Genomic DNA, 15572 nt, shown 5'->3' on the forward strand with positions numbered 1-15572 from the left:
TGCTAACAAAAGAATAGTGTCAAGAAAATTTCTTTCAGCTTGGAATGGACATGAGGACTTTCTGCAAGGATCAGCATGCACGTGAAAGCGAAATGTGTGCAGCTGCGAGTAATAGATATGCAAACATTAAGATCCGCCGAGCATATGTCAGAAGATAGTCCGTGTCCATGGCCACGGGATTGGATCAAGGGTTTACACATATTTTCTTTGTCTCTTCATTCTTCTTGTCTCGAAGATCAGGAATCGGAAGGGAGACAATGTCTGCTAAGGTGTAACTTCCCGCGGGGCTTCAAATGCAACTTCCGCTCTTATAGGTAACGAGTTAGCTAGACAATTCCATAGCGGAGACGCCGAGCAGGACAAGACAGAAACTACTAGCCACGTTATTAAGCTACTCATTCAAACTAAAGATCATTCAGCTCCAAGGATTAGACTATGATCAAGACCTGACACAACCTGTAGAACTTCCAGACCTTCTAAAGTGTCTTAAGAAAGTTGGCTCGGTCTCGTCTTTGGAGCTTCCCAATCCAAGTCTTCCATTTCTGCCGCAGCCCCATACCCATGCCTGTCTCTTGGACGTGAGAGCAATAGAATGTACGCGCCCTCCCGAAACTGACACTGGGCATTCCCCTGCTAATCCGTCGACCACCAGCAGAAGGTTCTCGGGCCCTGGCCTATCAAGCTGACAGCTTTGATTCCATCCCCAGGATAACAACTTTTTTCGAGGATTCTGAGGCTGCATCCAATGATGCATACTTGCAAATTGCTAAGGAATAGCCAAGACCTGATGTTATCGATATGGGACATACCCTTTCCTGTTAGACACCATCCAAGATCAACATTCATCTAAACTGAAGAATGTGGATAAAAATTAAATGAAGCTAACTCTTAAGCCAGTTGGCAGAGGCCACCCTCACTAAGTAATTTGTGCTCAATTGTCGGCTCATCCTGCTCTCAACTCAATGTACTTAAGAAGAGAAAAATGAGGAAAACTCTTACTTAATGCTAAGAACTACGGAATGGTCAAGCCCACATGCAATGTCCGAAACTTCAACACCGCTCAGCTCTTCAACTAAACAAGGTTCCAATAATATTGGCATATCTTTCTCCTTGTCCATGCCTTCTAAGACCCGCTCCTCTGCAACTTCTTTGGCTGAACTTAGACCCTGTATTTCTCTGGCAGACATACTGGCAGTAGATTCCAACGTAGACCTCCAATCTTTCCTGACCTACCATCAGCTGAATAGCCCCAGCCAAATAATTTTGTATCCTCAGTCCTTGCACCCAGAAAGTTCTTCATAACATTATCAATGACATATCTTCACATAGCATGAAGTGACATACATGCTCACATCTCTGGTATAGCCACGGGGACGTATACTTTCCTACCTTAAGAACACAGTCACACCAGAACCATCTTTTCTCCAGCAAGTGCATCTACTCTAGAAGGTGTGACATCTTTCCCACAAAGTGCCGACATCTCCAATGGCCGCTGATACAACACCGGAAGCAAATGAAGCCTTAACCATCGCCTTTTTTCCAAGCCATGCACTCGCTTTGGCTCGTTCCAGGACTGCCTGACGTGACCATCGCGTAAAGCCGATAAGGAACTTTACTACACAGGCAAAAACAACCAGCCATATGAAACACCAAGCACCCATTGAAAGTCCAGCAGATTCTTCATCACCTAGCTATCAAAATTTTTTAACTACAATTTAAATAGTTGGATCCAAATCTGAAATTAAATCAGCCATCAAACAAATGAAAGAAAAGAAAACGACCATGGAGAGAGAAGTGATGGCAGGCGAATTTTTATCAAATTGTCACCGTAGCGAAGAATCTGTGGGCCCGGCCCATTTACTGTGTATCTTCTCAAAGTGGCCTCGGTTCATTTGGAGTGAACGAAGAAAAGGGCACCAAGAGCAGCGGCGGTCTTGTTGGGGTGGTCTCATTTTTCTGCCATGGAGTCCGAGTTTGGTTCTCGACTTGAATTCGAGTTGGAAGATCCGCTCGTTTCCGCTCCTGCCAAGAAAAGGTCCTTTCTCCCACCCCATAATTTCTCCTTTTGATATTCTTTTATCAGCTCTGAGTTTGTGTTTCGAATTCTTGTAATCCACTCGATGAGGGTACGGCGAGCGACTAGCTTTATTCAGTACGGACCTCTATGGGTCAAGTTGTTGCGTCTGATGCACTTGATGCGTAGTATGATTATGGCATGCTATATTAAGTTACAGTTTAGCTTTCATGGGTCGGATCATATATGTCCTAATAATATCATCGCCTCGAGCAGTAAGAAGGTCATTGGCTTGGATGATCTGTTGAGCGACTTCTATAAAGAGAAAGGGAAACGTGTTGAGGGAGCGGCGAAACGGAAAAGGGTGCTAAAGCATGACTCCTACGAGGAAGATGACGCCAGAGAAGCAACTTTGTCCCATACCCTTGATCAGTATCAAAAACAGGTGGATGGATCTTTTTCCCCTCCCGTGCATCTTAGTATCATCTTCAACTTTTGGATTGAGTCGGGATGTGTGACGGTTATACTCTTTATTTGTGCAGATGAAGGAAATGGGTGGTGAAGATGAATTATCCCAGTGGGGACTGCAAGTTTTTGGAGTTCAGGTTTCTCGTTCTTGCATTATCTAACATCAATGTACTTATGCCCTTTTTGTTCAAAATATCAATAGGTTGTTGATGCTATAGGACATAGTGGCATAATCAATAATGCTTGGTTCCTCTCTATTTCAGAAAAGTCCACCAGCTGTAGTTTTACCTGAGCTTGGTAGCTGTGCTACTTTCCAGTCTCTTGGTCATAGCAAACATAATTCATTGGTGGAAGTCAGTAAACCAGAAGGTACTCTTGTTGTTTTCCATTCTGCAGCTGCGTTCAGTGAATGGCATTTTTCTCGAATCTGGGTCAGCTGCGTCCACAAGTTGATTCAGCAATTTTGGGTTCGGATAGTGAGGTGAGGGAAAAGATGTTTATGGTAGATTTTACACTGGTGCAGAATCCGACTTTTTGGAAGGACTCCTGGTCAATGGTTGGTTATCCAAGCTCATAACATTAAGTGGTCATCTTGAAATGGCTCTTGCAAAATGGACTTTCCATTTATGTGAGTTTATATCTTTACATACTTTAAGATCCTGCAAATATCCGGTTCTGCGTCTTGTTCTTTAATATATCTGGAGATCTTCCTCTGTCAGTGATGTTTGCATCAAAAGAGAGATTGAGAACTCTGGCGTGCGATCTTTGGTGCGATGCACTCTCAGGCAAAAATGAGGTTGAATTACTGCTTCTTCTTGACAACAAGCAAATTTCTCGTGCTCAATGTTAAGATTTGTGCTTATTGATTGTTCTCCTTGTTCCTGGCCTTTGCTTATTAGGGAACTTCTGCACCCATCAAAATAGACTGGCTCCCTACATATTCTGAACTGGAAAGAGCCCTTAGCATATATGGATTCATGTTGTTCTTATCTGACGCACGATCTGTTGATATGGGTAAGCTCCAAAGTTTAGGTTCATTGCATAGTCGGACGAAATAGTCGACATGTCTATCCTTAACCTCGTGCAGGGCGAGGCCATTGTGGTCCCACCGGCCCTGGGCAAGGCAGCCTCACCCAAATCTAGCAAGGCCGCGATGGCCTTGGGCAAGGCCTTTGTGGCCCCGTTGGCCATGGACAAGCGACCCTTGCCCATTCTAGCGAGGTCCTTTGCACCCTCGCTTGCGGCCACAAAGGCCCTCGGACGAAGGTCCTCGCCCCAGGCCTTCACTGCCGGTGAGAGTTGCCTGTGACCCTCACTAGCAAAGGAAAAAAAAAAAAAAAAAAAAAAAAAAAAAAAGACAAGAAATAATTAAAAATGTCCACGTCAATATAAAAAATTAAATAAAAATCCACTTAAGACGATTTGCCCGAAATAACACTCAAATGATCAATTTTACAAGCACTTAAGTAAGCAAAAAAAAAAAAAAAGTTATGGCGCTCAAGTGACCGCATACAAAAGATATGGCATTCCTCCTATTCTTATCCCAAAGTTAGAGGGTTGTGGATTGTTTTTGCTGGTGCTTCTATCAGAAGAAGAATGCTAGATGAGGATGTCAAGAGTTCAAATTTGTTTAGATATTAGCTTTTCTCTTCTGAAGCAAAGTCATATTTCTCCTATTGACCGACTTATTTATCTTCTCTACTAGATGCCTTTGCATGTATGTGATTGCAACTTAAATCATTAGTTTATTTACTAAATATGGACATATGATCTTTAGTTTAATAGTTTTTTGCAAGTATCTCTATCCAGATTCCAAGCATGCTGGCCCATCTTTGAATATTCGAGCTTGGATCAAATTTGTGGCTGCTTCTTGTCAAGTAAGGTCAGTCATTCTGGATTCTCATCCGAGTCAGTCATTTCTAGAAGCCATATGTTTAGTGTGACAAGGGTCTTTACATTCTTGAAAACAAGTAACTGGGAAATCTAGCAAATAGTTTTTAACCCATATTTTTGGGCCATCAAATAGATTTTAATAGTTGATCTTGATGATATTATTTTCTTATTTGAGCTTGCATTTCATTTCTTTTTCAGGAGTAAATGGCCTATGTTTTCAACTTCAGAAGCCGAAGAATTAACTAAAGTGTTGATTTGTCTGTTTCTAGACCGCCGACTTGAAGGCCTTTCAATGCTTCTGTATGAATGTTTGTTATCAGTAATCAGTTACTTTACCCATGAGGAATGGAGCACCAGCTACAAGAAAGTAGCTAAATCTCTTGCTAGCAAGTTACTGGCCACTGCTCTACTATTCTTTCTAGGTCAAATAGTTAGATTTATTCTTTCAGTAAGGAAAAATGTGGAAGATCGTATGTAACAGAATCTCATTTTGCATCTTCCTCCTCTTAAGACATCCTCTCCGGTTCAATCACGCATTCATGCCTAGTTTGCTTGTTTTTTAAGTATCTCTTGCTCTTATTGTTTAGACGTGAAGCCAATACCTCGCTTTGTCTTTATTGTTTAAATGAAAAACGGTTTGGGGGTTGATAATGGCTGTTCTAACTCTCTGACCTCTGTATTATGTTGATTGCCTTCATACACAGTTCTGACCTTTTTACACTTTGCCTTTTTATGCAGGTTATCTATGGACCTGAACTGCTTGCGTGCTGTTGAGTGCATTTCTGGCATTGATGCTCGTAGCAAGTGCCTCAGAAGTGAAGTTGCCTATCGGTTGCTTGCAAGTTTCCTCGATCATGAGGCAGGCCGCCTTTCTTCTTTAATATCTGCAGCCAACATGCTTCGATGAGTAAATAGCGACACAGCTCTTTAATTAGCCCTATCTATTTGTCATTTTGATTGTAATGTGCTTTAGAAGAAGCTCAAAGACAACCTTATTGCATTTGCTTTTCATTGTCATGCCTGCATATAAATGTTCAGCATGATGAAAAATTGCAGATTGGTTGCAGATGCATTCTAGTCTGCTTTTGTTCCTAGTTTTCTTGTGAGGCAACAAATACAGGTACTGAAGACGAATATCATTAAATAAAGGTTGTTCAAACTTGTCTAGTTGACAAACCAGCAAAAGATAGTTTAGATCTTGAGCATGTTTTAGATGCTTTATCTGCACATTGAAATTTTAACATATAATATGGTTTGGTAGGATAGACATGATATCATTGATGTCTTCCTAAATGCATATCGGGTTTGATATTAAATGTCTGTGCTGTGTGATGTTTCTTCGCTCATTGTCATTTCAACCATATAATCTTTGGAAAAACAAAACTCAGGAGGCTGCGGTGGATGGCACCATGGTGGCACCAAATTGTTTATATCACATTCTATCTCGTGTGCTTCTGGCCATTAGAATCTTCCCATTTACTACTCTGGTACTTTTCTTCAGGTTGCAGATGAAGAAATCCTGACTTCGCTCATATCCATTAATGTGAAAGAAAAAGGTTGTGATCTTTTCAGAATGTACATTTATTTGGTTTTAGCAGAGAATTGGCTCTTGTTCAACTCAACTTTAGAAGATAAAGCAGTCATCAGGGAAATGTGGGGTCTTTATCTGAGGAACTGTTCCTGTCTAATTACCAGCACAGATTTGAGATCATATGCGGCAAAGGTATGTTATGCGTTGCTGATGCCATTTTTGCCTGCTTTTAAAGATCTCGTCTCTAAAGACGCCTTCATGCTGTGCAGGTTCGAAACAGAGCCTTGTATCTTCTTCAAGGTTCTGTCACCAGATGACCTCTACAGAAGTATGTATTCTCCATCCATTTAAAAAAAAGGAAAGGAATTTGCTTGAGGAGTAACTGCTTGATAGGTTTTCCTATTTATATCGTCAATCAACTGTGACACCTGGTCAATGTAAATTAGCTCGGAAGTCTATAACCTGACGAACTCCAAACATGTGATTGTGCATTTGACAAAGAAAGAGGACAATTTCATTCTAATGTTATCGCTTGTTGGTGCTTACTGGATAGGCTTGGCACCGTAAACTCCATTGTTGTCTCCTGGAATCATTGAAGATGTACGGTAGCACAGAATGGTTCTCTGACATGTCGCTTTTCTCTCGGTGCTTCAGGAATCTGCACCGATGTTCAGGGGAACTATAGCTCTGTCTTTATCATCCGCATTTAAATATCTTTGGATTTGCTAGAGCGGGAGGGGCGAGCTAGCACTTGAAAGTCGATCTATTATTCTTGAGCCAATGCAATTGCTGGGGAGTCGTGGGTCCGGTGAACCCAACTGTTAGCGTGCCTGCTTACGCTCACGGTGCTTGGTTGGTCATCGTTTGGAGACCCAAGCAGTCGGTTTTTCAAACTTGTTTGCAGGAAGAACTCTGTTGATTCTGTTTTGCCTCCTCTCTGTACATTGATGGTAAAGTTTTGTAAGGTTTGACCCTGGAGGGGCATTCCTGTGATCCTCACTCGTACAAATCAGGCTTGTTTGTTCAGCAAGATGTGCCGATAGATTCGATTGAGAGATGAAGGGTTCAATTACTCATGCTAAGAATTTGCATAGTGAGCGGATAGGCCCCTGGATTGGGGTCCCGGAGAAAAGGCACGATTCGAGAAGTTTTTCGTGATTACTACATGTTTGAAGAACTGGATACGATTTAGTTGTAAAGGTGTGAAATGCTGTCTAGATCGTAGTAGCACACTTAAAATGTGTACTTTCGTGAGACAATCAAAAACTAAAATGGACCGGACACATGAAGCCAAGATTAAATAGTGAAATTAAATTGCAATGAACACAAACATTTTTTTTTTTTTTTTTTTTTTGAGGAAAATGGATAATTTGAAAAATTTTCTTAAAAATAATTGCTTATATCTATTATAAAAGTAGAAAATTTTTTTTGTCGTCTATGAAAGTGTTTAAATATAAGTTTTTGTCAATGTGAATATTTTTGATTGGTTAATAATGTCAAGCGACATAAGAAATCATCATATTTTTTTCAAAATTTTTTTCAATTCATTTTTGGGATCATGACGTAAATGGCACCTAAAGTTTGCCCAAATCTGCAATGTGATCCATGCACTTTTAATTTGACTAATATGGTCTCCGAACTTTAACTCAATGCGTAATATATTTAATTAGTACCTAAAGTTTGCTCTAACGTGCAATGTGATCCATTCACTTTTAATTTGATCAATATGGTCTCTGAACTTTAACTCAATATGTAATGTGATTCTTGAATATTTAGTTTGATAAATATGATCTTTAAACTTTTTGAGCATGTTCGACACATCAATCTGCGTTGCCCTGCTATGAATTGCCATTGTTAGTAGAAGTGGATGGATTGGAATTTCACGGTAATGAAACTGACTTAGAAGCTGCATTTGGTGTTTTGGTCAGTTTGAATGCGCATATGTCTGTTGGCCAATGCTTTTATTGTGATGCCGCTGATTTTGACCTGAATAATTTGGTGTCTTGAATTCTCTATGGTGATTCTATTATGGAGAATTTTTGTTCACAAAACCACTGTGTCGTCTATTCATTTGCCATTGGTTTTACTTGTCATGTATTGATGTCCATTGACGTGTGCGTGTTCTCAATGAATGCAAATATATGTTTAATCTGAGTATCTTTGATGCGAATATGTGAGTTCCGATAGTGCAAGTATATGTCAAAAATGGTTGAAGAATGATGGGTGAGTTGAACAATATTGGGAAAGAGAACAAAGCAGATTGTTTTAGGTCAGGAGAAATATGCATACATGTATGCTGGCATGTGAATTGTGAGGTTGTGCTCGAATTGCAGTCCTCTGAATTGCCGTTTGCAGCAACCCAAAGGCCCGAGTCCCTATTTCAATAAATAAATAACAAGAAATACAAATTAAAACATTTCCAAACAAAAAAAAAAAATTGTTAGAAAATAGAGATATCTAAGATATAATCAAAGAGACCAATAAGAGTGTAAGAATTGGTTAGAGGAAAGCACACCAAATAGCTCAAAAAAATTGCACGCTGTTCCACAATTGGCTATTGGGAGAGTAAGCACTTCCTTTTCTGAGCTTAGAAATGCGAACGCTAGGCACAATAATAGACATGATTCAACCATAGAGAGAGTGATGGAAGCTCTAATATTACATAGATATTTGTCGTGAGCTCACTCGGGAAAAATCAAAAGCAAGTAAAGAGAGTGCATGCATTGGGAGGATAGATTTTTATGTCGCGAGCTCTATCCTTTTGCTGCACGCACTCTCTAAAGATGCTTTTGATTTATTCCAGATAGAGCTCCCGACTAATGTCTTCTGAGAGCCTTTGAGCTTCAATCACTCTCTCTTTGGTCGAATCGTGTTAGCAATTGCGAGCACATTTTTGAGCGTAGAAAATGAAATATTTATTCTCCCAATAGCTAATGGTGGAACAACGTGCAAACTTTTCGAGCTATCTAGTGTGCTTTCCTCTAACTAGTTCCTGATATTAGAGTTTCTCTTACAACCTTTGTCCTTCATAATCGGGGATGCACCAGAGGACATTGAACACTCTTCTTGGTCTCTTTGATTATATCGGGAGAAGGACACCAAACGTGTCAAAAGTTATGTACGACACTTGCATTAGTGTCAAAAGTTATTATTATTATTATTATTTTTTGGTAAGGTAGTCAAAAGTTATTTTTGATCACTTAAGTACCAAATTTTTTTAAAAACAATCTTTTAATTGCTAACTTTGATCTGTTTGGCTAGAAATCTGACTCACCAGAGGGTCCAATGAGCATTTAAAGCATAAATGATATCGTTGAGTGCCTTCCCCAAATAAGAACTCTAAAACACACAATTGGAAGAGAAAGCCCAATTTCAAAGCCTGATTGGCAGTTGAACCCAAATTCACACCCTCTTTCGGCTTGCTCCCAAACAACCCAAACTTGCAAATACAGGGTACGAGTTTCAGCAGCGACTTAGATTTGTTTCAACAAAGTAGAGAAGGCGAATGTTACAGTTATTGTGGGTTATTGAGTTCAAGAATAATATCTTGGACTCGATTGAATCCCAAGAGAAGACTCCATGGATGTATTAGGTATAGAGAAGGCTCGAAATACAAATATTTTAATTGGGTCAATGTGAAATTCACTAGTCGAGCGACGAAGGTGATATTGGTGTTTTGAATTCTCTATGGTGATTCCTTATGGAGAGTTTTCATTCACAAAACCACCGCCTCGTCTATTCATTTGCATCGGTTTTACTTGTCATGTATTGATGTCCACTGCGTGTGCGTGTTCTCAGTGAAAGCAAAAATATATGCTCTCTGAGTATGTTATGATGCGGATATGTGAATTCTGATAGTGCAAATATGTGTAAAGTGGTTGAAGAATGATGGGTGAGTTGAACAATATCGGGAAATTGTTGTAGGTCAGGAGAAACGTGCATGTGCATGCTCTGCAAGCAAACTATAAATGACGAGTTGCGTATGTTCACTGTAAGAATCTTGTGTGCTTTCTGCATAAATGTATGCTGTCATGTGAATTGTGAGGTCGTGCTAGAATTGCAGTCCTCTGAATTGTATTTGCGTATATTCACTATAACAATCTTAGCGTTGATTTACTTTGTTTATTGATCAATATGATCGGGTATTAGCATGGTTATATGATATCATCTGATTTATCCGTCATTAGACACATATTATGGGGACACTTGAACAGTTCTCCATTGCCAACAAAGAATTTATTCCCCCAAGCAGCCAAAAGTAAACGTCAGCCTAGGAACAGAGCCAGAAATCTAGTTAGCTTGTAAATTGTGGCCTTGCCCATTTACCTTGGTGTTGACTTTAAGAAGCAGATCTGTGGGGTGTCCATCATTTATCTTAAATGGCGAAATGCATTGCGGGGACAGCCCCCCATTCACCAAGACATTTCTTCTTCCAAGGCCATTTGAAATGAAAATGACATGAAGTCGACACCAAAAAATAAGTAAACCCAAGCCAAGACACACGGAATGAGATCAGGTGGACGCGGACCTGAAAACTTTTCTGTAATCGGCTCAAACATCCTTTCTATCCTTCTAACAGGACTCTCCCTGGGAAATATTTTGTTCTTGATCCGGACGCAATTTCTACATTACGAAAGGTTCGATTTTGACCATTGGTTTACCGTGCTAATACATAATTTAATTTAGGTCGGATTTGGTCAACGAGCTCAAACTCGAGAGATAATTTCAACAAAAAAGTTGCAAAAGTAGAAAATAAAATTTAATGAAATGTAATATGTTATTTCAAATAAGTTGTAATTATATTTTCTTATTTTTTTCCGAATTAAATAAGCAGTATCCTTCATTCCTTCTTAGTAAAATATATCTTAAATTGCTAAACCTATTGAATTGATACTGATTCAATCTTTAACTTTTTAATTGGACCAATTCAGTCCTAAACCTTTTTGCATTGATACCAATTGAGTCTATCTAACTAATTGTTACCGAAAATCGCTGACTAAACACCAAACGTCACAGGTGGTATGACCGGCGCTGACGTGGTACGAATTTTTTTTTTCTCAGGACCACTAAAAACTCGGCACATTTATAGAAGAGTGGCACAGCAGCAAACTGACGTGGGATAAATATTACAAAACCTTCCATTTCTCTCCTACTCCTCCTTCCACAGCAGTCTCCTGCGTTGGTTCAGGCTGTGTCCAATCGCCACCTCCTCTGTCGTCTTTGGACCCAGCCACGAGCAACTCAACCACGGAGAAAAGGAGGAAACTTTTTGGTCGATCTTCTTGTTCTTTCTTTTTTTTTAGTCCGTCTCCTCCGTTGTGTTCCAGTTCTCTTTTGGAGCTTTTTTGTCCATCCTTTGGGGTTCATTTGTTTCTGAAAGAATCAATTGCATTTTCGCGACAATAATTTTTTTAAAAGTTGTCTGAAGCTAAATATTTTTGGTATTCATTAAAGAGAATGTATATCGTCAGAAAAAATCATATCATTCATGAATATACTTTACTCTTAGTAGGGGCGTATATTGTTAACTGAAATATATCGAATTACTTGTTTCATTCATGGTTGCATAGTTTTAGTAGAATCAAATAAAATATATCACTTAAGTTGCTTTCTTTTTTATCCTTATACTTTAAACTTAATGAGAGATGCAAGCTTGGGCCAGGTAGTAAAACTTTACCATTTGACTTGCCACATGGCTATCATAGAGATAAATGAAATTGTATATTGTGAGAAAATAAGTGAACATTCCCTTAACTCTATTTTTAACTATATATTTATTGTTTGGCTAGCACTTTGCACAAGCATATGTCCATAAAGATATCTTTACATATGTAAATTACACAAATCCAACTCTAGATCAGAGCATGTGCATAAATTGTATTAATTTCAATGTATTTCAATTTATGATTACAATATCGAAAGTAATTATGCAAAATGCGATTATTCTTTCTCCTCTCAAGCACAATTCGAGGGCATTGATGGTCTAATTTCAAGTCAAACATCACGAGCTTGGAATTACTTTCGATATATCCCCTCCTCTCAAAATAAATGGAGGAGCCCCCAATTTATAGCGAGAAAGAGATCCTTGTGCTCGAACCTATTTGGCCAATTCAAGATTTTCCATTCATAATTCTCATTAAACAAATGTTCAAATCCATCTCAAATTAAGTGGATTTTGGACAAGATAATTTTAACATTTAGTTTCTGCTAAACAACATGCGCTTACTTATGATTCGGATGTCTCAAATGGATTGTTAGGGCTTGGACGAGCCTTTACCACTTTATTTGAGGATGCAGAGAAATTAAAAGTCTGCCGATGAGAGCTGCTTTGAAATTGAGCGACCGGGGATTGAAACTAAGATGAAAGCCTGTCTCATATCTTCGCTTCTTTTTGAATGACTAAAGAAAGTAAACGCCCCGCCCAAGATGAAAGAATGTAGGGGCCAATTCTTGGTTGGAGTTGGTTTGACGGAGCAAAGAGTGCCGCCACAGAGTTTTGCTTCACACGATAGAAGCCATATTAGGAATTAGCGATCATAAAATGAGAAAATAAGTAAAACTAAATGAAATGTGAACATACATGTTACTAATAAGTTGCAACTTTCCTTCTTCGATTGTCATATTCAATAATTAACACCTTTATTCATATACTAAACTGATGTTAATTGATTGAATGGTTAAGTGTCACCTAGCGATCGAGCACAAGAACGAATATTCTCTCGACTTCAGCTTCAACAGTACATAATAGCTTAGAAGCCTATACACCAAGGTCAGATTTTGTCATAAAGGATATTGATAATGTTTCTAATTAGCACAAAGAAGAAAGCAAGAGCGTTCTATATCCTCAAGAAGTTATTCAAGAAATTCTCTTATTAATTCAAATTAAAAACACTAAGGCACTCCTCAAATTAAGAACATCTGATTGTAGAGATGTTGACCTGTCCAAAGATATTCAGGACAAGAACTAGATTCTTATTTACAGACCATTTTATGCTCTTTCCTTGTCGACAACACAAAAGATCCACCCACTCGATTGCGGATGCGCAAATGCAGTTCCAAAGACACAGCTGGCTGTTGCAATTCTAAACGTGACACTGACTTTCGGGCTTGCGAAAAAGAACTAAAACTAAACAGGCAAAACAATTCAACAGCTTGAATTTAAACCCAACAAAAGACATGTTCAACCCATTGAAGAAACGCTAGTGAGTGATTGTCTGATCATTGAACTCACAACAATCATGGTAGTTTCCTCACTGTGCCAAGAACTTGCACTTCAGCCTCCAGGACAAACTCATCACCAGCTAAGTATTCCTGAACGGTAGTCAGTGGCAAGAAGGAGGGCATACCCCACTTTTTATTTGGACCACTAAACCAATAGAAACCTGCAAAAGAAGAATGAGCTGTATCAATCTTAAGCTCAGCAATAATGGTGGCGAACCAAATATACCAGCTTATACTTAGTACATGGGGTGACTATGCCACAGCAAGAAAGAAGGATCAGAACCATAACATGTTTCGTTATAATCGGCATTCCAGCTTTCTTTGCATTCCATTTCGATATAATTGAGCTTAGCTAAAGATTTTGCGCTGGCCATCCATTTTAGATCCGCAGTTACCTCCTGTCATCTGATGCGTCTTGCCAGCTCTCCCTTTTAACCGAATGGTATAAGTGGCTTTGACTTTCTGATCACCCGAATCTACTAAACAAAGAAATACGGAAATGTTTTTGTAAATGTTATGCTGGTCACCCCTTGGACAGAGTTGTAACCTCCTGAACACACGAGATGGTGATAGAAAAATCAGAACAAAGGAATATGCAAAGAAAATAAAATAAAAGGGCTACGGGTAATATAAGAGCTACCAGTTGTGATCCCCTGCAGTGAAAATGCCAGAGTAGCGATCATTCCCCAAAGTAGAGAAGTTTGATATCTTCCATTTGTGACTAACAGGCTGAGGACACGCTTCTAGCGTCAAGCATTCACCCAGACCTAAACTTTTGATAACATAAACCTCCACTCCGAACACACAAGTGTCATCAACAAGGTAGCCGTTTGACGGATTGATGAAAGTTTTGAGCGGCATAAATCTTGGAATACCCCATTTGGGCTTCATTGCATGAAACCTCCTGTTTTTCCCTGCAACATATAAAGCGAGAGTTCTCCAAGCCACCAAAGGTGTAAATCAATTTTCCTTCATAAATTTATGGGAACAAACGTACCTTCTCTTAACAAGTATTCATCGCGAATTTGATCGAACACAAAGAACCTAACAGTTGCATTTATCTCCCCGTCAACTTTCAGAGGATTGGCCTCAGAAACAGTCAGATACAGGGACACGTGATCTTCTCCCTCGTTACTCTTGTCTCCATTAGGATAGATAATCAATCTCCTACAAAATGACAAAACATCAGATTGAAGAAACATATACGCATGAAGAGTTTCCGTTGTTAGCTGAATAACAACAGGTTTGCCCATTAAAAGACATTCAATTTTGAGACCCTTGAGCAAACTCTCTATCCTCAACGAACACGATTGGAGCCTTTGTTTCTTTCAATGAAGGACCGCATCACTACGCATAGCAAGCAATTGGGTAGTTACCAATAATCGCATGAAACAACCCCCATTAACCACATCTTTACTTGGAAACCCAGATACACTAGATTCATCTGAGCCTCCTAAAATGTCGATTCAATCAGAAAGAACAAGACAACCTAAAAGACACCCTCAAGCCTTTCTTATAACAATGTATGTACCATGATATTCACTGTCAATTTAAAGAAACAATAGAACCTAGAACAGAACGAGCATGGAGCAGCACAAAAATTTGTGCTTGCAAAGAGAGATTGTTGGTATACCACGTCTGATCACCAACTTTGAAGTCGTTCGTCTCATACATGGTGATGTCGTTCTCTGATAACAGAGAGAAAGACTCGATCTTGAACACATAATGCGCCGGCGATATCTCTCTCGTCGCTGTTGTTATCTCTGCTCAGTTCAAACCCCCCCAAAATCACAAACAGTTGAAACAACAAAAACCCCAGAAAGGGAAAAAGAAACCAACTGAAGAATTATCAATAGACACATCGCATTCTTTGTTTTTTTTTTTGGGGGAGTGGGAAACTCGAAGAGGGAAACTGTACAGTGTACCATCATCTTCGTCCCCCACTTCAGCAGCATTCAAATCTGTTGCTTCTCTTTTTCTCTTTGCCATTGTATGGTTCTTCAAGTAGCTACAGTACAGAGGATGCTTGATGGTTCCGATGGCCTTAGGTGGTGTGAAAGGAAACGGAAGGAAAACAGACTTTGTTTGTTTTTCCCCAAGAATTCAGCCGCTTCCGTATGAGGAAATCACGATTGAAGAGGCAGAGAGATAGAGAACTGAAACTGGGGTTTGGAAACTTTTTAAGTTAAGAGAGATAATTTGTACTTCTTTTACAGATTTATTGGAAAACTTTGCGAAAGTCCAAATTTTGAAGAGGGTTTTGAGCGATTATTTCAAACAAATATTTACCCTGATTCTTTTTGTGTATACAGAATATTCGCATAATAATTTCTGCTACGTGAAGTACGATACTATTTCCAAAAAGTAGAATATCTTCATAAAAGAGTCGCGTAGATAGGCATCTCGATATGTGTATACGCCAAAAGAGTTATTAGATAATTTAAG

General features: G+C 39.2%; 2 protein-coding genes and 1 pseudogene across 2 annotated transcripts; 1 reads left to right on the forward strand and 2 right to left on the reverse strand.

The window, feature by feature from the left end:
* Positions 1-309: 309 nt before the first annotated feature.
* LOC125315255 lies at positions 310-1684 on the reverse strand (annotated as a pseudogene).
* A 277-nt stretch (positions 1685-1961) lies between these two features.
* Positions 1962-5448, forward strand: LOC125315256. Its single transcript, XM_048279710.1, has 10 exons — positions 1962-2035; positions 2291-2459; positions 2557-2619; positions 2746-2851; positions 3006-3110; positions 3202-3278; positions 3382-3496; positions 4292-4364; positions 4574-4675; positions 5114-5448. Exons 1-10 carry the CDS (start codon positions 1962-1964, stop codon positions 5280-5282), a joined length of 1053 nt encoding a protein of 350 aa, XP_048135667.1. The 3' UTR covers positions 5283-5448.
* A 7694-nt stretch (positions 5449-13142) lies between these two features.
* Positions 13143-15131, reverse strand: LOC125315257. The gene is made up of 6 exons (XM_048279711.1): positions 15053-15131; positions 14761-14890; positions 14125-14294; positions 13768-14041; positions 13523-13677; positions 13143-13288 (listed from the first exon to the last, which is right to left on the reverse strand). The coding sequence occupies exons 1-6, from the start codon at positions 15114-15116 to the stop codon at positions 13143-13145; spliced, it is 939 nt and encodes a 312-aa protein (XP_048135668.1). The 5' UTR covers positions 15117-15131.
* Positions 15132-15572: the final 441 nt, after the last annotated feature.

This window comes from Rhodamnia argentea, chromosome 5 (genome assembly GCF_020921035.1).
Source record: "Rhodamnia argentea isolate NSW1041297 chromosome 5, ASM2092103v1, whole genome shotgun sequence".
Classification (NCBI taxonomy): domain Eukaryota; kingdom Viridiplantae; phylum Streptophyta; class Magnoliopsida; order Myrtales; family Myrtaceae; genus Rhodamnia; species Rhodamnia argentea.

Bases quoted from the DNA above. Each gene is read 5' to 3' on its own strand.
- LOC125315256 (XM_048279710.1), top strand. From the start codon at position 1,962: ATGGAGTCCGAGTTTGGTTCTCGACTTGAATTCGAGTTGGAAGATCCG. The intron at 4,365-4,573 runs GTCAGTCATTCT...TTTCTTTTTCAG, and splicing joins GCTGCTTCTTGTCAAGTAAG to GAGTAAATGGCCTATGTTTT. The intron at 4,676-5,113 runs GTATGAATGTTT...CTTTTTATGCAG, and splicing joins GAAGGCCTTTCAATGCTTCT to GTTATCTATGGACCTGAACT.
- LOC125315257 (XM_048279711.1), bottom strand. From the start codon at position 15,116: ATGGCAAAGAGAAAAAGAGAAGCAACAGATTTGAATGCTGCTGAAGTG. The intron at 14,042-14,124 runs GTACGTTTGTTC...TATATGTTGCAG, and splicing joins TGAATACTTGTTAAGAGAAG to GGAAAAACAGGAGGTTTCAT. The intron at 13,678-13,767 runs GTAGCTCTTATA...TCGTGTGTTCAG, and splicing joins ACTGCAGGGGATCACAACTG to GAGGTTACAACTCTGTCCAA.